Source organism: Melopsittacus undulatus, chromosome 15, assembly GCF_012275295.1.
Source record: "Melopsittacus undulatus isolate bMelUnd1 chromosome 15, bMelUnd1.mat.Z, whole genome shotgun sequence".
Taxonomy (NCBI): Eukaryota; Metazoa; Chordata; class Aves; order Psittaciformes; family Psittaculidae; genus Melopsittacus; species Melopsittacus undulatus.
Genome location: NC_047541.1, coordinates 4,888,584 through 4,905,839, shown reverse-complemented (window position 1 = coordinate 4,905,839; position 17,256 = coordinate 4,888,584). Strand labels below are relative to the sequence as shown.

The window sequence follows — 17,256 nt, the reverse complement described above, 5'->3', positions numbered from 1 at the left end:
TCCCATGTTTACCAGGGCTGCTGCAGCAGTGACTGGCACAAGAACAGAGCAGAGTGATGCTCTCAGGGCTGGCACTGTCATCAAACACAAGGTGAGTTATAATCCTTGCCTCCAGCCTGATGGATTGGCTTTGGGGGGGATAATCCTGCAGCTGGGACAGGCTGATGGAGAGATGCGGGTTGGGAGGGACTCCTGGAGGGCATCTCGCCTCCCAAGTCACATCAGGGCGCTGTGTGGTTGGAGATAACCTTTTTGTGCAGTGAGTCCTCTTCCCAATACATGGGGTTTGGGGCATGAAAAACTACATGAGTTTTATTATATGAGGTCATAAAAGTCTAAAGGTGAATTCCTACTTTATCCTAACAGGAAACATGCATCATTTCTAACTTCACTGGGCAAATGGACACATTTGTTATGTGCAGCCTTTACTGGGGATGCAGGGTTTATAAGCTGCTAAAGTGGAGGGAAGGGTCCTGGTGTCACCTTTTTCTCTTTAGGAGTATCTCTTCCTTTGTGTTACCCTCAGCAGGCCCAAAGGCACCGACCATTGCAGAGCATCTTTGGGGAAGGGCTCATTGCCATATGAGTATCTGCATCCTGGAGAGCTCAACTGCAGGCAGAGCGCTGGTCCAGCTGTTCTCTATTGGGATGCATTGAGGGTGGTTAGGTTATTTTCTGGGCTGAAATGTATGTTAACCCCTTACTGGTGACACACATCACCAGAGCTGAGTCTGGCTAGTCCAAGTACTTAGAATCAAGAGCCAGGCTGGGACTAATGCCCCCACAGTGATAACTGGACCAAGCTCCTTAATGTAATAACCCCTTTTGTACAGATGATGGGTATTTTGTGCCTTCCTCTGCTTGTAGTTGTGGGGATGCTTTTTGCTTACTGCTGTCTCTTTGTTTTGAAGGGCAAGCATCAAACACACCCCAGAGGATGGTACCACACTGCAGCCTTCATTTGTCAGGATGCTGCATCAGGAACTACACAGCCACTGATGAGAAAAGTCCTTGTACTTTACACTCAGGCCTATTTGCACTGGATATTACTTGATTCTGAGATGTTCCAAGTTTCTCTCTCTCTATATATAATGTCAGTAAGGGAGGTGGGACTGGATTGGAGTGCATCCAGCAACGCAACACTTGGTGTGTTTGAAATAGCTTCATGAAGACACAGAGAACCTTCAAGCACTGAAATGGGGATTGCCTTTGTGTTCCCCAATGAAGGACTTAAGCTCTGGGGTAAGAGTTGGTGTTAGTGGTAAAGAAAGCTCAGGACCCTGCTGGCAAGGTAATGGGGGGTGGGCTTTGGTTTTTTCCTTATAAACTTCAATTTTGGGTTCTGTCTTGACATTTATTATTATTATTGCTTTTATTTTAATCAAATGTTACTTTATTATTATAGGGTGTTTTGTTTGATCAGACTTCGAGCCAGAGCTGATTGCTTGCAGAGAGGTGCATGGCTTCAGCTGCATCCATCCATCACCCATTACATCGCTTGTACCCATTAAAGACATGGTGCAATTAGGATCAGTCATGGCTTAGCCGTGAAGCTTCTCTTATACCTGTTGAATCACAGCAACAAGAGAAAGCACAGAGCATCTAGCCTGTGACATAACACAGCATTAAAGCTCTCTGTTAAACATGGGTTGCTCCCTGCTACCACACCACTTTGTACATCCATTGTACAGAGACAGTGCAATCCCCAGCACCACACTTGAGCCTGGTCCAAAACACAAGCTCATATCTACATCAGATGAATCAAGCCATAGATTTGGCTGCAGGAAGTCCCATCCCTCTGATATTACATCCACCCCCCCCAATCACTGCAAAGCCAAACATCACCTTAACCATACCCTTCAGTCTCCAGGCTTCAGATTCAAGAGATTCATTGAGGTGGTTCTTTAAAGTACTTTATTGGCAACCACATATACCCTGTGCACAGTAACCTTTGTACAAAACCCCTTCCATCAACCCCAGAGCGAGCGGCAGCACCAGGAGCTTTGGACACTGGTTTGGCTGGAAGAAGCAAGGATCATGTTAAAACAAACTGGCCCCATTGCTTGGACTCCACCAAACCAGTCCTGCAGTTCACAACACACAACATGAACTATTCCCTCCTGGATGAGCATCTTGCAACCACCATAGGGGATGTGCAGGAAAGGGATGCTCAAGGAAAGGTTTCCCATCCCCTATCACACTCCACCTTTGGGGTCCTGCCTCCCACTTTTGATGCTCTGCCATCCAGTGCCGCTGGAGTTGATCAGGACTAATCCAAAACCTCATCTGAGAGCTCTAAACCAGTGTTGGAGACGGTTCCATGCCCAGCACAGCCTCATTTGTCATCCGAGGGGCTCTCGGGCAGCAGGGGACCACCAGAGCCCTTGTTGCCTTTGCGGATGCACATGCCACAGTCCAGCTCCACATCAATGTCCCCAAATCTCAGCTGGCAGGACTCATTACAGCTGCAGGGCAGACAGAGACACTGGTCAGGCAGTTGGAGGCAGCGAGCCCATCCTTTCCATGGATGTCCTATCCCACAACACACTAGATTTCCATAGTAATAATGGGTCTAGGTGATGCTCTTGGCCATCCCAGTCCATGCACAGCACTGGGACCCCCAGCATTCCCCATTCCCCCACGTACCAGCGGGATGCAGCAGCGTTTGCTGCCAAGACAGCGAGAGCCCCTGCATAGTGCCAGCAGAAGCACATGGTGAGGAACGTGAAGTTGCTGTGGTCGGTCTGATCCCAGCCTGGTCCTCCCCATGGAGGGGACAGCACAAACCCAATCTGGTCACAGACAGAAGAGGTGTTGAGCATCAGCACACATCAGGCTGTTTAAGCGCATCCCTCATCTCTTTCCCCCTCTGTATTAGCCCAGTGGCTATGGGCTAGATGCACAATAAACACAAGGGACATCTGGGTCACTGTCCTCAGCATCCCCCAAATATCCTTGTCTCCCCACAGGGATGTGTTTCAGGAGGACAGGGATGCTCTGCAGGTAACTTTAGGACCCACAGTGCAGCCCTAGAGAAGGATGACAACCCTAAGGTTACATTGCCAGGCTGTGCATTCCCCCCTAGACCCAAAGCTGGGTGGTTATGTGTGAGATCCCCAGTTATTTCCAGTCACTTGGAGCAAAGAGAGGAATAAATTGGACATAATAACAGGAACAAAAGCTCATGATTGAGGTTTCCCACCCTTGTGGGGCCTAATTTCCATCTAGCATGCAGGTTTGTCCATAGAATCATGGAATAGTTTAGGTTCCAACCCCTGCCACAGGCCCCTTCCACCGGACCAGGATGCTCCAAGCCCCTGTGTCCAACCTGGCCTTGAACACTCCCAGGGATGGGGCAGCCACAGCTTCTCTGGGCACCCTGTGCCAGCGCCTCAGCAGCCTCACAGGGAAGAACTTCTTCCATGTTTCCAACCTGAACTTCCCCTGTTCCAGTTTAAACCCATCACCCCTTGTCCTGTCTCCATAGACATTCCATGTGCATGTCTCCATGATGGCAGCTTTGGTGCTAAACCTCATTTCATCCTCTTACTTACTAAGATATTCCAACCAGCCTCAAGTTTAACCCCAACAGGTAATGAACAGGTATGAAGCTCAGTGGACAGCACTGGATACTCACTGACCTGCCAAAGCCAAGAGCCCTGCAGAAGGAAGGAGCTGGTCCTGAAGACCTCCAGGACGATGTGCTCTCGGATGAACACCTCTAGGAGGGCACAGAGGGCTCCAGCAAAGACAGCCATGGCCAGCAGGGAATAGAGGTGGTGGTCCAGAGCTGCATCACTGTAGTCATAGAAGCAGAAGAGCAAACCTGCCAAGAGGAGAAACCTGCATGAGAGATGGATGCTCTGGGTTTTGGTGTTAGACTGAACCTGCAAACTGGGACTGTGCTCCAGGGCTGGCTATGAGCTGCCTGGTGGGAAGAGCACAACATCAGCACGATGCCAGCAAACACCCTGCTCCCATCACCTTGGCTCTGCAAGGACCATGCAGCCCTTAGCACAGGGGCTGCTCTGCCCTTGGAGCACCCTATGGTGTTCCCCATGCCCAGCCAGGGCTGGAGAGCCATCAGGAGGAGCACAGGATGGGGACCTTTGTATCAGGCTCTGTCCCCTCTGTGCATCCAACCAAGGTGGGAGGACAACCCCTGTTTGCAACTCCAAAGAGAGCCTTGCCAGGAGGTGCCCACATCCATAGGTCCTTGTGCAGCCCTCAGACCCCCTTCTCCTACCCCATCCTGCCCTGTTCCCATGCACGACGCTCTCACCTTCAATGAGCAGAGCCATGGACAGCGAGAGCCGGTCCAAGCCGAGCGGGAGCTTGAGCCGGGAGTGGGAGACGACATCCACGATGCCGGAGAGCAGGAAGAAGAGGTAGATGGTGGTGTAGTGCCAGCGCGTGAGGTCGGTCCAGCTGTGCACCTCGGGGCTGTACAGCTGCAGGTGGGGCCCAGGGGGGACAAACTGCTCCACCAGCATCCCTGAGCAGAGGGGGAGGAAGGGACAAGCCTGCAGGAGCCCTTCCTTTGGAATGGCTGTGAGCCCTCCCACCCCAAACACCCCCATGGGGGATCCTCATGGGAGATGGGATGCGGTGCCGGATGCTGGGGGCATCATCACCTCTTACCTGCTAGAGCAAAGAGAGCTTTGACTGCCCCTTCGAAGGCTTCCACGCGCTGGATCCCATTGGGCTGGCTCTCGGCATTGCCTTTCCTCCTGAGGTATCTCAGTGGGTACCGCACTGACCACCAGAGACCAAAGAGGAGGAAGAAGGTGCCCCGGAGGGCACTGCCGAGGAAGCTCGTTGGCATCGGGCTCGCTTGCTGGACCTGCAAGGACAGACGGTGCCTGGGGCTGAGCCAAAGCATCCCCATGGAGCCTCATGGCGCTGCCATCAGCTGCAATTGGGAACACCAGAGGTGCTCCCACTGTATTTGGCATCTCTCTTCCCCTCCTCAAGGCTTGCTGGTCCTTTCCTACCGCTCAGGTGTGCACAGGCATTACTCACCCTGAAGCTATCGCACCGCCTTGCCCTTGCATCACCCATCACATCCGTGTTTATAAATACCAAAGGGAATTGCAGAGGCTGGATGAACAACTCCAGCATGTTCTCCTAGTCCTCCCACACTAGAAAGTAATTAGGCACTGCAGAACGAGGGGAGGATGTGGTGTGGCAATGCTGGAGGTGAGGGAGGGCTCTGCTGGCCTGGGTCAGGTTGGAGTGCACGGGTGTTTGGATGCGGACGTTAGCATCACCCATTCCATCTCCACTGGGAAGGTGGGGAAGGACCAGACCTGTTTACACCACATCAAGGTTTCCCTTTGGGAAGGAAGTTACTGAACAGCTTTCCAGTGAGGTGAGAAACACCCATCCCAGGAGCTGGTTCCTGCTCTATTTTGGATGCCTGCACTAGGATTAGCTCATACCCCAGCCTGATTATAGCCCAGATTCCAAGTCCAGGGCACAAATCTTCCCTGCACAGACACCTCCATGCTGAACTGACTGAGGACAAACGCTATTACAGCACATTTAAGCAGCACACAATTGCACCATCTATATCCAAATTCTACCATTGTCCTCCAGGGACTGAGGACAATGAAGCTGCAGTCAGGAACACACCTCGACTGAGATAGACATCAGCAACTGTCATTTGACATGCTTAACTGAAGGAGAGGAGAACAGAGACATCCCAGCGCTCAGACATTGCAAGGACACAGCCAAGCTCCAGAGGCTGCTCACAGATTGAACGGGATCCATCACCCCACATCCTTCAGGCATCCCCCCTTTTGCTTTAGGTACCAGCAGACCCAAACCACTCCAATCCAGAGCTCTCCTTGGGATCTCCTACCCCAGCATCCCTCTCCCCTCCCAGATAACCTCACTCTTCACAGTGCCAAGGACCTTTTTACTTTGCACCCACTCAGCAATGCTTTTGGTCACTGTCAGGAGCCCCCTTTGCTTCCCACCACCCGGACACAGCACTTGAGCATCCACCGCACACCCTGGGGCATCTCTCGCTTGGCAGAGCTGCCCCAAACCAGGCAGAAACCCACTCAAAAGAGCCTGAAAAGGGCCTTTTTTGACAGCCCCTGTTTTGGACCCAGATTCATCTCCAAGCAGCAGTGCCCTCGCTCAGCTCACACATTGCAGGTGCAGAACAGCATCCCTGGACACCCAAACAGCCCAAACCTGGTACCCCTTCACCCGCCTGCTTCTCCATCGCCTGCCTTTGAGTCCATGCTCACACATGCTCCATGCTTCTCCTTACTGTGCCTCATGCTGAGCGCTCACAGCATTCCCAGCCTCGGGAACAACAGCATTCCTGCCCAATTTCCAGGCTTTCTGTTTCCATCACCATCTATGGCCTCCTATGGGGCCTTGCTCTAGCTGATGCAGGGGGATCAATGCTGATGCCTTTCCATGTGGATGTATGAGTATCTCCATGGGTGCAAACAGCTCAGCCTATAAGCAGAGGGCAAGTTCATTGCCTGGCCATAGATGCTTGGAGGGGCTTCTCTTTGTGCATCCTCCTCCACTTTGCTACCCAGGCACATCTCTTGTGCCAACAGCACTCACCCAAGAGGCACAAGCTCCCTCTCCTGCCCATCCTCTGCTCCAAAACCTGATAATCCCCCCCAAAACAGGGCTAAAGACACAGGTTGCTGTCAGACCTCCTCCACCAGCACCACACTAACCCTTTCCCTTGCAGAGATGGACTCTCCCACATCCCTTCTTCCCAAGCTCAAGCAGCCACATCCATCCCATTGCACAGCCTGTAACCTCTCTATGTGTAGGAGACTTTACCTGCGGCTCCTGCCCGTCCTCCTCCCGCTCCAGATGTGCCAGCAAGGAGCTGTTATTACTCACAGGAGGCAGATAAAGCAGAAGCCACCGGGGGAGGTGTCCCTCACACAGGATGTTTGCAGCTGAGCATCCTGCAGGGCAGTTCAAAGCGCGCTGAGTCAACCAGGCTTTCCCAACCTGCAACACCTCCTGCCTGCCATTAACAACCGAATTCCAGCCTCCTGGAATTTGCCACAGGAATCAGGATGAGCAGCCGGTTCCCATCCCCATGGCAACCATGTTCAGTACTTATGTTGAGGGGTTTTAGGGGGGTAAGGCTGTGGCATCGCCTGGCATGGAAGGGCTCTAACCTGGGATGCCAGGTACACAATAACCCTGGTAGGGGGGTCTGGGGTTATAACAAGGGCCTGAAAGCAGGAGATTTGGGGCCAGGAGCTCATAAATCAAAGCAGAGACCTTGTGAGCTCCATCTCCCAGCCCACAGCAGCCAAGGGGAAGGGGGCAGTGGCCCAGCCTTAGCACCTCGATGGTTGTGTAGATGAGCAACACAAGTGCCTTGAGGGACACAAACAGCACAGACCCCTGCAGCATCCCCATTTCCCTCTGAAACACCAAGTTCATGGTGCAGAAACAGCACTGCCCAGATCTCCAGCTATGGAATGGTCTGGGTTGGAAGGGACTTTCAAGCTCTTTAGTCCCATAGGCAGGGACAGCTTCCACTAGACCAGGTTGCTCCAAGCCCTGTCCAACCTGCCCTTGGTTGCTGTATAAAATAGGCACTAACCATCACACAGAGCATCCCCAACCCAGTGTTTCTATGGGTCGCAGCCACACGTGCACAACTCCTCGTGCAACCCACAGTGACCCCAAGGAAGGCTGCAGGATCAGCCAAGAGCCCCACACGTGAGGCAGGAAAGACCCAGGGGTGGCAAACACACTGGAGCAATGATGGGCTGCTCTCCAGCACAGCCAGATAAGCCACCAAGCCATAGCCAGGAGCTGCTTTATGCCCTTTATCTCCATATCAGCAGTGGGAGGAAGGAAGGAAGGAAAACAAGGAGCTGGCGGTGATGCTGGAACACAGCCACACTGTGCACACATCACTGCTCACCTCCAATCCTGCCCAAGGAGCAAGGCACAGTGCACAGGGCTCAGCACACACATACAAGGTTCCTGTACCATGGGGAGAAGCCCAGAGCAGCCAAGGGGCATCAATGGGTTCACTTCATGCGCTTGCTACTGCATTAAACCCAAGTAGGGAGAGAAACTCACCCCTAAAAGGAGCAATTCCTTACAGACCTACCCTAAAACCAACATACAACAGAAACACACCTTTGGTGATGGCAAAGCAGCAGCATCAAGGAGCTCTTTGCAGCTCAGTTTTCCTTTCTCCAGGCACCCAGCTCAACAAAACCATCAGCACAAAGGCTTTTCCCAAGCAGGATGAGTGAGGTCCTTGCAGGAAGTGGGACAATGGAAGCTGGGAAGGCAGCAGGTGCAGGGAGAGGGGAGGAAATGATGCTCAGCTGAAAGGGATATGCTCTGAGGCTGAAGGTGCCATTCCCCATGGAGTTTAAAGGGCCGGCAAAGAGTAAAGCATATAGAGGAAGGTGTCTATGGAAAAGGCAACTTCCCTACAGTCAGATAGGGAAAGAAGCTATGGCTCCATGAAGTGATGTGAGGAAAAGGGGTTTCTAGCCTGTTAAACCATCCCCATGATGGAAACAAGCATACAAGTATGACAACTGGATGGGAACACCATGGGGTACCCAGAGAAAGGATGGCAATGTCCCCTCCAAATCACAGAGCAGGTCACTCACACACTGCATGGGCTAAAAATCACTGCAGACACCAACGGATGCAGCTCCATCACAGTTCCTTAGGGATGTGGAGTATCCCTAAGGATATGAGAGGTATCCATGGCAGAGGGTTGGAACTGGATGATCTTTAGGTCCTTTCCAACCCAACCTATGAGCCTGATCTCCTCTTCCTCCCAGGGAGACACAGAGGGATGCAGATCTGCACCTGAGCTGCTCCTACCCCTCTAATGATCTCATTCCAGCCCCTTTAACAATCTCAAGCCAACCCCCAAAGTGCATTTCATTACTGCCTTCCTCTTTCCCCTTCTCCTCAGCTGGGAGTGCAGCATCCTCTCCCTGCAGCTTCCCCATCCAGCCCCGCTGCTAATGGGAAGATGGGATAATGTGTGCCTGCTTCCCGGGGGTGGTGGGAGGCACAATCTAATTACAGGCTCGCCAGCAGCCCAGTGCTGCAGATGGATGGGTGTTTGGGAAGTGCAGAGTGTTATTATTGTTATGACGAATGCGAGCACTGCCTCTCATAAACAGGCACCAGAGGAGGTGAAGCAGGTGGTAACAGCATAGGCAGGGCTTGTTCTGCTGCCTACACTGTCGTTTCAGCCTTACATAAACGTGGCCAGGAAGGGTGGCAGCAGCAGATCCTATCTCTGCCAGGGAAATGAGGCCTTTTAAAACCAGCTTTGGATGTGGCTATGAATATACCCCCTATTCAACCCAATGGGTTCAGTACAAGGGCTGGCTGGTAACTCAGTTCATATGGAGAAACACAGCATCTCATGGGTGATGCTAAGGCTGTGTTAAAAGCAATACTCTCTTTAGTACTGTCCTGGTTCAAAGCAATGCTCCCTTTAGCATCTATACCATCACACATAAGAACTCAGTGTGACAGTGGCTTGTGGGGGCACCTTGCTATATAATAAAGCATCTCTGGACCACTCACCATACACCCAGCAACCTTCATGCCCCTGTTATGAGGCCTTTTGAACCCAGAGCTACATTTGACTCCAAATACACCCCATTCCCCTCCAGTGGGTTCAGTACAAAGACACCAGGTCATAACTCAGTTTATATAGTGAAAATCAGGATTCAGGACAACTGGCCCCAAAACCTGAGCTATTTACAAGTGTGGTTTTCTTCTAGCTAGAAGGAAAATGCTTATTCCTGCCCCAGAAGTCATTATCACCTGTGTTCTCCCACTTAACCATAGGCTGCATCCCTCCTCCTTGGCTGACCTTCATACCTTGGGAAAGAATGTGCCCGAGAGCTGGAAAACACATTAGGAAGCGTTATCCTGACAGTGCTGGGGTGTTTGCAGAGCAGGGGTTAATGAGGCAGGCAGAAACTATTCCAGACAGAGGGAAAAAGCCCTGCAGTGACAAGAGACAAAGGAAACCTTGGGGTGAAAGGAGGCAGCAGCTCCATTAGGAGCAGCCAAAAGAGCAGGGAAAGGTTGGATAAACCTCCTCCCACCTTCACAAGCAGGGGATGCTTTCCAAAGGCAAGGTCAGCCTTCATCTGTGCTCCCTGCGGTGGGAATAACCTCTGCTTTCAGCAAGGGTGGCTGCATGGGGACGGCAACCTCAGCCAGCCCGAAGCATGGGGAAGGAGCCTTGCCTGGTGCTGCCCTCATGTGGCTATTGAATGGGAATAGGGATGTCGGGAGTGTTTTCCAGGGGGAAAATAACGCAGGGATCCTGCCCTGCAAAAGGAACCATGTCAGTGGTGAGAATAGAGGGAAGCTGGGGTGCAAGGAGAGCCAGATAGGGTTTATAGCACTGCTAACAAGCAATAAAACCCAGGTTACAGCCCCCTTATTCTGCAAGAGGCTCTGCACAAGGGAAAGGATGCTCAGAGATGAGCTTTGCATCTTTTCCTCCTATAGAGGACAGTTCCAGTCCCTTTCATTGCAAGAAATTAGCTTGGAAGGCTCAAACCAAAATGTGTGCCTGTTTCCTCCCACATTGCGTTATTCCCAATGGAAAACGGGGAGGGTTTGTGGATGCCTGCTGCTTAGCCGTGTATCTTACAGCCCTTCAGGCTCTGCAGGTCTGAGATGGGTTTGTCAGAGCTATTATCACACACTCTATAATTTATCAGCCTTAAATGTAAGGATATCAGCTCAGGGGGGATTTTTGTTTCCCATTTATTCGCTCTTTCAGCCTGTAAGTGAAGGAAAACCATAAAGAGCTCAATGTTCAATAGTTCAGTGCTTCCATAATGAAACCTGCTTTGTGCACAATAGAGCCATAGCAGTGGTGCAAACCTGACATCAGCTTACACCCAACACCCTTTCTCTTCCTCCTTGGGGTGATGCCTTGCTCCAGAGGTACATGATCCCAACCTGGGGTGTCCCTGACTCCAAGGACAGCAGGTCAAAGCCTCCCTGCCCTTGGAAAAGTCAGGTGAAAGGGTGCCCTCCATCACTACAGGAACACACATGGGTACCCATAGGATGAAGCAATCTTGTCACATCGCATTCCCATGCCTAATGTTGTGGCTAAAACTCAGTGCTGGCTTAGAAAGGGCAATATTGGGGTATGGATGGAGGGCAGCTCAATGCATGCTCAATGTGCTTTCCAGCAGCAGAATGGTGCCACCTCTCCTTGCTCTCCCAAAGCAGGAATCTCCCATTAGCGCTGGTTTTTGTCTCTAGAAAGCAGATTCCTCATGCATCTGGAGCAGGAGGTTCCTCCTCTTCACTCTTCATCAGATCCGCTTAAGAAGGTGGCTTGGGAGCTCGGGTCACTCTTCTGCTGCCGCACTCCGAGGCTGATGTAGGGCTCCCCACTGCCTCCCCTGCACCTCTGGATGCAGCTGGAACACACGAGCAATACATCACTGTTAGCAGAACCCTGAACCGCTGCCACTCACTGGGATGCTCAAGGGAGCCCAGTGCACTTGTACTGAATACAGAAGAAACCAGGATACAGCTCCCAAAATGCTGTTTGGGTGGGAATTGAGGGGGTTTAACTCTGTTCTATTTGCTTGCATAGACTGTCCCATGTGTCACCCATGGAATCATGGAGTGCTTTGGGTTGGAAGGGACCTTAAAGCTCATCCAGTTCCATGGCCACGGGCAGGGACACCTTCCACTGGAACAGGATGCTCCAAGCCCCATCCAGCCAGGCCCTGAGCACTGATAGTGATGGGGCAGCCATAACTAAGTTGGAAAAGACCCCAAAGATCAAGTCCAACCATATCTCAACAAGTCATGCAGCATCCCTTAGAGGTCCATTAGCCATAGGAAAACCCCTGAAAGTGGGATAATGTCCCCTTCCCATCCGCTTGGAAAAGCCATGCTGGGGGCTGGTGCTATTATAGCCATCAGACAGTGCTGTTGTAGCTCTCAATGACTGTCAGCAGCCTTCAAACCCTTGCAAAGGAGGGGACAAAGTGTCAGGGAGCCCTGGTAAGGCTTTGCTTGCTCTATTGAATCAGAGTTTGACTTCCAGCACTCGGTGCATAGCACAAACACAGTGGGATTCCCAGGCCCAGCTTCGGGGTCTCTGTTATTGACTTCTCCATGTTTAATGCCCATGCTTCTTGCTGACACCAGTTTGCATTCTGTACACTCAACACATCACATGCATCCTTGGGACTGGGCCCTGGAACTTGCTGTAGTGAGGAGCTGCTTATTCAGCTCTTTGTCCTCCAGGATGGGCTGGACTACATCCACATCCCACCCCAGCCATCCGCATCCCTTCCTGCCCAAATCCCTGCCCCAGTCATACCAGTAAGCGAGAGTGTAGTTTATAGCCAGGATGGCCACAGTGGCTGCCCAGTGCCAGAAGAAGCACATGGTGAGGAACATGATGTTGCTGTGATCCTTCTCATCCCACATTGGGCCTCCCCATGGCTGGAACAGCACGACACCGATCTGGGTGGAACAAGCAATGTATTACCTTGAGGGGGGAAGGAAATCAATGTATGTGCTCTGCATCCATCTTTATCATCACCATGATTCATGGTGACCGAGGATAGTGGACAGTGGATGTCCAGCCTTGCAATGAGAGACCACACAAAGCAAGTCTGCACCTGTGATCTCTTATTCTGTACAGTACCCACTCCCCTGTTGTCCCACTGCATTGCAGATCCCTATCCTTCCTTTAAAACCTGAATAAAGCCTGGTTTGAGTTAGGGCAGCTGCAAAGAGGATGGAGCTCACATTTCTCTTTGGCTCCTCAGCATTGGGAGTGCTCTCCCTGACCTCTTCGCCTCTCCACCTCCTACCAAAGCAAGCAGTTGGTTGTGTTTTATGGCTCGGTGGGGTTTGCATCTTGCCACTAAACCAGAGGCAGTGCAGCAGGGTGCATTAGGTGCATTAAGCAATTAGGACTTGGTTGTTAGATCCTGTTTGCTCCCTGGGAGCGCTCGCATGGGCTCTTCCCCCCCGAGAAGCCATAAGCCAGGACAAACAGCAGCTTCAGCAGCAGCAGCCATCAGGGATGACCAGGGATAAGCACATTTGCATCGAGGGTTATGATCTATTTATGAAGCGAGCCTGGCACAAACCATCCCTCAGAGACGTGTGATTGATGTGTGATGTGTGGATTCTGCTCCTCTTTGCCTGCCCTGCTCCATAGGAGAGCTCACCTGCCAGAACCACGTTCCCTGGACGATGGTGACACCGGCTCTGAACATCTCCAGGACAATGTTATCCCGCAGGAAGACCTCCAGCATGGTGCTGCAGGCCCCTGCGAAGATGGCAATGAGGAGCAGGGAGTGGATGTGCTGGTCCAGCATAGGGCGGTGAAGGACGTGGTAATAGAAGAGGCAACCTGCAAAACACCAGGTTAGAGTTAGTGACACCAACCATGGCCAGGGAGCCCTGGCAGGGAGAATCACCTGGCAAACTGGCACTCCACATAGCACCATCCCTTTGGGTCTCCTGGCATCCCACCATCCTTGAGGGTTGTGATGCCCAACCTTGGGGTAGGAGGATCTGAGCCACATGGGGACCAAAACCAGAGAACAGAGGTGGTTTTCTCCACCTCTTCAGATCAGCCTTTCCTCATGCTCAGGTTCCTGCTGTGTCCTGATTTCCTGCTGCTAAAACCTCATCATGCTCCTGAGAGCTGTAGACACAGATTTCCTTTTCTTATGTACCAAATGGTGCCTGTTGAACTGCCCTTGCTGCTTGGAAAACCACAGGGATGAGGGAAGGGAAAATAACAAGAGCAGTGCCTTCCTTAATGGGTTTTCTGCATAAGCAAGACCTGCATCTCCCAGTGCCTTTTGCCTGCGTACTCCAAGAGGGGCCTGAAATCCTGGCTCGTGACTTGCAAGACAGCCTGAAGACAAAATGATATCTGTGATGTGCTGAAGCTGGCATAAGTCACTTGAGTTTGCCACGTGCAATGCAAACAGATGAGGGTGATGATGCCTGCAGTGCAATTAATGGCTCTCGAGGGAGAACACAGGCACGCAAACAGCTCTGTAGATGGAAGATAAATGCAGCATCCTCTGGCCATTTATCATGGTGAGGAAACTCAGCCTGATGCTTTGTGCCACTGCCACCCCAGAAACCCCAAACCAAGCAAAGCCAGGACCTATTGATGCTTGTATTTCCCATCTTGCTCTCATAATACATCCCCTACAGTATGTCCTATCCTCAGGGCAATATCTCAGACTGGCAAATTCTGGTCCCTTTCTGTCTCACCCTTCAGCATCCCTCCCCAGATAAAGCATCTCCTTGTACCAACCTTCAACAAACACAGCCACAGACATCATGAGGCGATCCAGACCCCGTGGCACCACTGGGGACAGGTAGGTGAAGACATCCACCACCCCAGAGAGGCCATAGAAGAGGTACATGGTGGTGTGCTGCCAGTTCATCAGCTTCACCCAGTCACGGTTCTCCCCACTGTAGAGGTACAAGTGAGGACCATCCGGGACGAACTGCTCTGCCAGCATCCCTGCATGGACACATGAGAGCATGTGGTCCTCATGCCTTGTTTGCAATGATGGTTGACTCATGGGGTGGCTCTGAAGCAAGAAGGGATGGGTTTGCATGAAGGAGAAAGGACTGGATATCAAAATCAGGGCTGGCTTTATTAGTGGTAGCTCAGTTTGAAGAGGGACATGAAACTGCCTTCTCACATCAAACTGTACTAGAGATCAGGACAAGATGAACATCAAAGACTCGTCCTTCCACATGTAGTTTCTATGAGTAAGGGCTCCAGTTCAGGCATCACTCCTGGCTGGGAGGTTACCAGCATAGCCAGTCAAATATAACCCTTACCTGTGACAGCAAAGACGATCTTGAGTCCCCCTTCGATGGCATCCACACGCTGGAAGCAGTAAGTCCTATGGGATTTCTTGGTTACTTTCTGGCTGAGATACTGCAGAGGGTATTTCACCGACCACCAGAGCCCAAAGAGCAGGAAGAAACTGCCTGGAAGCGCATGACCCTTGAAGTTTGCCATCCTCTGTCTGCAAGGCAAAGGAAGAGCCATATCATGACACAACTTACACCAGTTCTTTGCCATAGCAATGGGGGCTCCCTTCCAGGGTGGGCTTTTTAGCACCTCCTCCCATCCCTTCTCTCCATGGAGCATCACTGAGCTGGGATTTGCCCCATGCGGAGCCCAGGATCACACCCAAGCTAGGCAGGAGAACCAGGGACCCGTTTCCTAGGGGAATTAGAGCAATTCTAACCCAGCCAGCTCCTGTTTGCCATTTGCTGCTTTGCTTAAGGAGGTAGAGAAGCTATTAGCTCTGTCATGCAGGCTCCAGTGTATCTTTGGGCACCTGCCTTGATGCCCTCACAGGTCACTTGTGTCAGGCTGCTCAATTAGGATGTTTTAATTGATAGCAAAGGACTAGGACTTCCTTCTCCATTTAGCAACGCCATGGCTTCTCTTTGCCAGTGCCTCTCCACCACTTATCTTGCTGTTGCCTCCTCCATAAAGGACAATTGGGGCACAAGGAAACATGGCTTGTGCTGCTGGCCTTCGAGAGGCTTTGCTTTGAGGTCAGGTTGTCCCAGGGACACCTTGTTTCTCCCTTTGAAGCCCCAGAGCTCGCCTGTGTGCAGATAGCATCTCCCAAAGGAAGCTATCCCTGGGCAGGTAAATGGGCTGGCTTAGATCAGACCTGCTAGAGGAGCCAACCTGCCTGAATTGAACTGGTTTCACCAAGCCACCTCATTCAACAGCTCACGGTGAGCAAACATTGCCTCCCCATGCAAACACCACCCCGCTGCATGCAGTGACATGCAGACAGGGATGATGTCCTTGTGGCTTACACAGGGCTGGTCCCAGTATACCAGTGAGTTATCCCGGTGGGTTTCATGCCAATACATTTAGGAGGGGATTTAATCCAGGAGGGAAAAATCTCTGCATGGAAATGTTATTGTCTCTCTAGCAGCTTTGCAGGTGGGATTTAAAGGGAGAGATTGATACTGGGTAGTTAAACACAGACTCAAAGCAAGACACCGGTCACCAGCAGTGCCAGCACAGTCCAGTGCATTAACACAATAGGCTGTTTAGAACTTGGAAAGAAACAAGCAGGGAATCAGAGCATCCACCTGTATCCCTGCGGAGAAGGGAGCAGCATACATGAGCCAGGGAGATGGCTGGAATGTTTCTGGGTGAGCAGAGAATCCCATCACATACACATTGGTGTAACATCAGGATAAAGACTGAAAGCACAACTAAACCCATCCTAGAATACCAAAGAAACACTGCAGCCATATCAAGCCATATTAATGCCATAATACTAACACTACCACAACAATACTTAGTTATATATGTAACTCCATGACCTAGCTCCAGCAGTTTTATTTTTAAGCTATATTGAATGGGACCTGGTAGTTTCCCACATGAGATTGATGCAGTCAAAATAGGACGATCTAAAGGATAAGGTCCTTTCCAACCCCAACCCATCTATGACACATTGACCTATCAAAGCAGAGAAACCTGAAGGTCACTTACACGCAGAAGGAATACCCTGGTTGATGTGAGATGGGGTGAGCTCAGTGCAACAGCAGGACCTGTTCTGGGGTTGCTGCCGCCTGTCCTGCCCAATGGCTCAGCAGCAGGAAGCAGGGAGGCTTATCTGGGACGTGTGACCAGCAAAACTATTTCTGCTGCTTCTCTTCCTCCTCTGGAAACATGCAAGAGGTGAGCACAGGGGGAAAACCCAAAGGAAACTGTTCTGGTTTCAACTATGAGTGCCCTGGAGCAAACAAGAGGGTTCCTTAAGGGGAGACCTTAGAGCAGCTCCAGTGCCTAAAGGGGCTGCAGGAAACCTGGAGAGGGGCTTGGGACAAGGGATGCAGGGACAGGACAATGGGAATGGCTTGAACCTGCCCGAGGGGAGACTGAGCTGAGCTCTGAGGCAGAAGCTGTTCCCTGTGAGGGTGCTGAGGCGCTGGCACAGGGTGCCCAGAGAAGCTGTGGCTGCCCCATCCCTGGCAGTGCTCAAGGCCAGGTTGGACACAGGGGCTTGGAGCAGCTGCTCCAGTGGAAGGGTTCTTGCTGGATGGAGCTGAATGAGCTTTAAGGCCCCTTCCAATCCAATCCATTCCATATCCCTGCTCCAAATGCAACAAGACTTTGGCTGCCATCAATTACACTGGGAAAAAGAAAAAGCTGAAGGTCCAGCTGATGCTGTG

At 51.6% G+C, this 17,256-nt stretch overlaps 2 protein-coding genes across 2 annotated transcripts; both read right to left on the bottom strand.

The window, feature by feature from the left end:
- Window positions 1-1,887: 1,887 nt before the first annotated feature.
- Window positions 1,888-6,970, bottom strand: LOC101869626 (transmembrane protein 45B-like). The gene is made up of 6 exons (XM_005141211.4): window positions 6,820-6,970; window positions 4,642-4,843; window positions 4,283-4,495; window positions 3,642-3,826; window positions 2,647-2,792; window positions 1,888-2,465 (listed from the first exon to the last, which is right to left on the bottom strand). Exons 2-6 carry the CDS (start codon window positions 4,823-4,825, stop codon window positions 2,336-2,338), a joined length of 858 nt encoding a protein of 285 aa, XP_005141268.2. The 5' UTR covers window positions 4,826-4,843; window positions 6,820-6,970; the 3' UTR covers window positions 1,888-2,335.
- Window positions 6,971-10,766: 3,796 nt separating this feature from the next.
- LOC101869465 (transmembrane protein 45B-like) lies at window positions 10,767-15,070 on the bottom strand. Its single transcript, XM_034069513.1, has 5 exons — window positions 14,881-15,070; window positions 14,342-14,554; window positions 13,233-13,417; window positions 12,371-12,516; window positions 10,767-11,453 (listed from the first exon to the last, which is right to left on the bottom strand). Exons 1-5 carry the CDS (start codon window positions 15,062-15,064, stop codon window positions 11,336-11,338), a joined length of 846 nt encoding a protein of 281 aa, XP_033925404.1. The 5' UTR covers window positions 15,065-15,070; the 3' UTR covers window positions 10,767-11,335.
- Window positions 15,071-17,256: the final 2,186 nt, after the last annotated feature.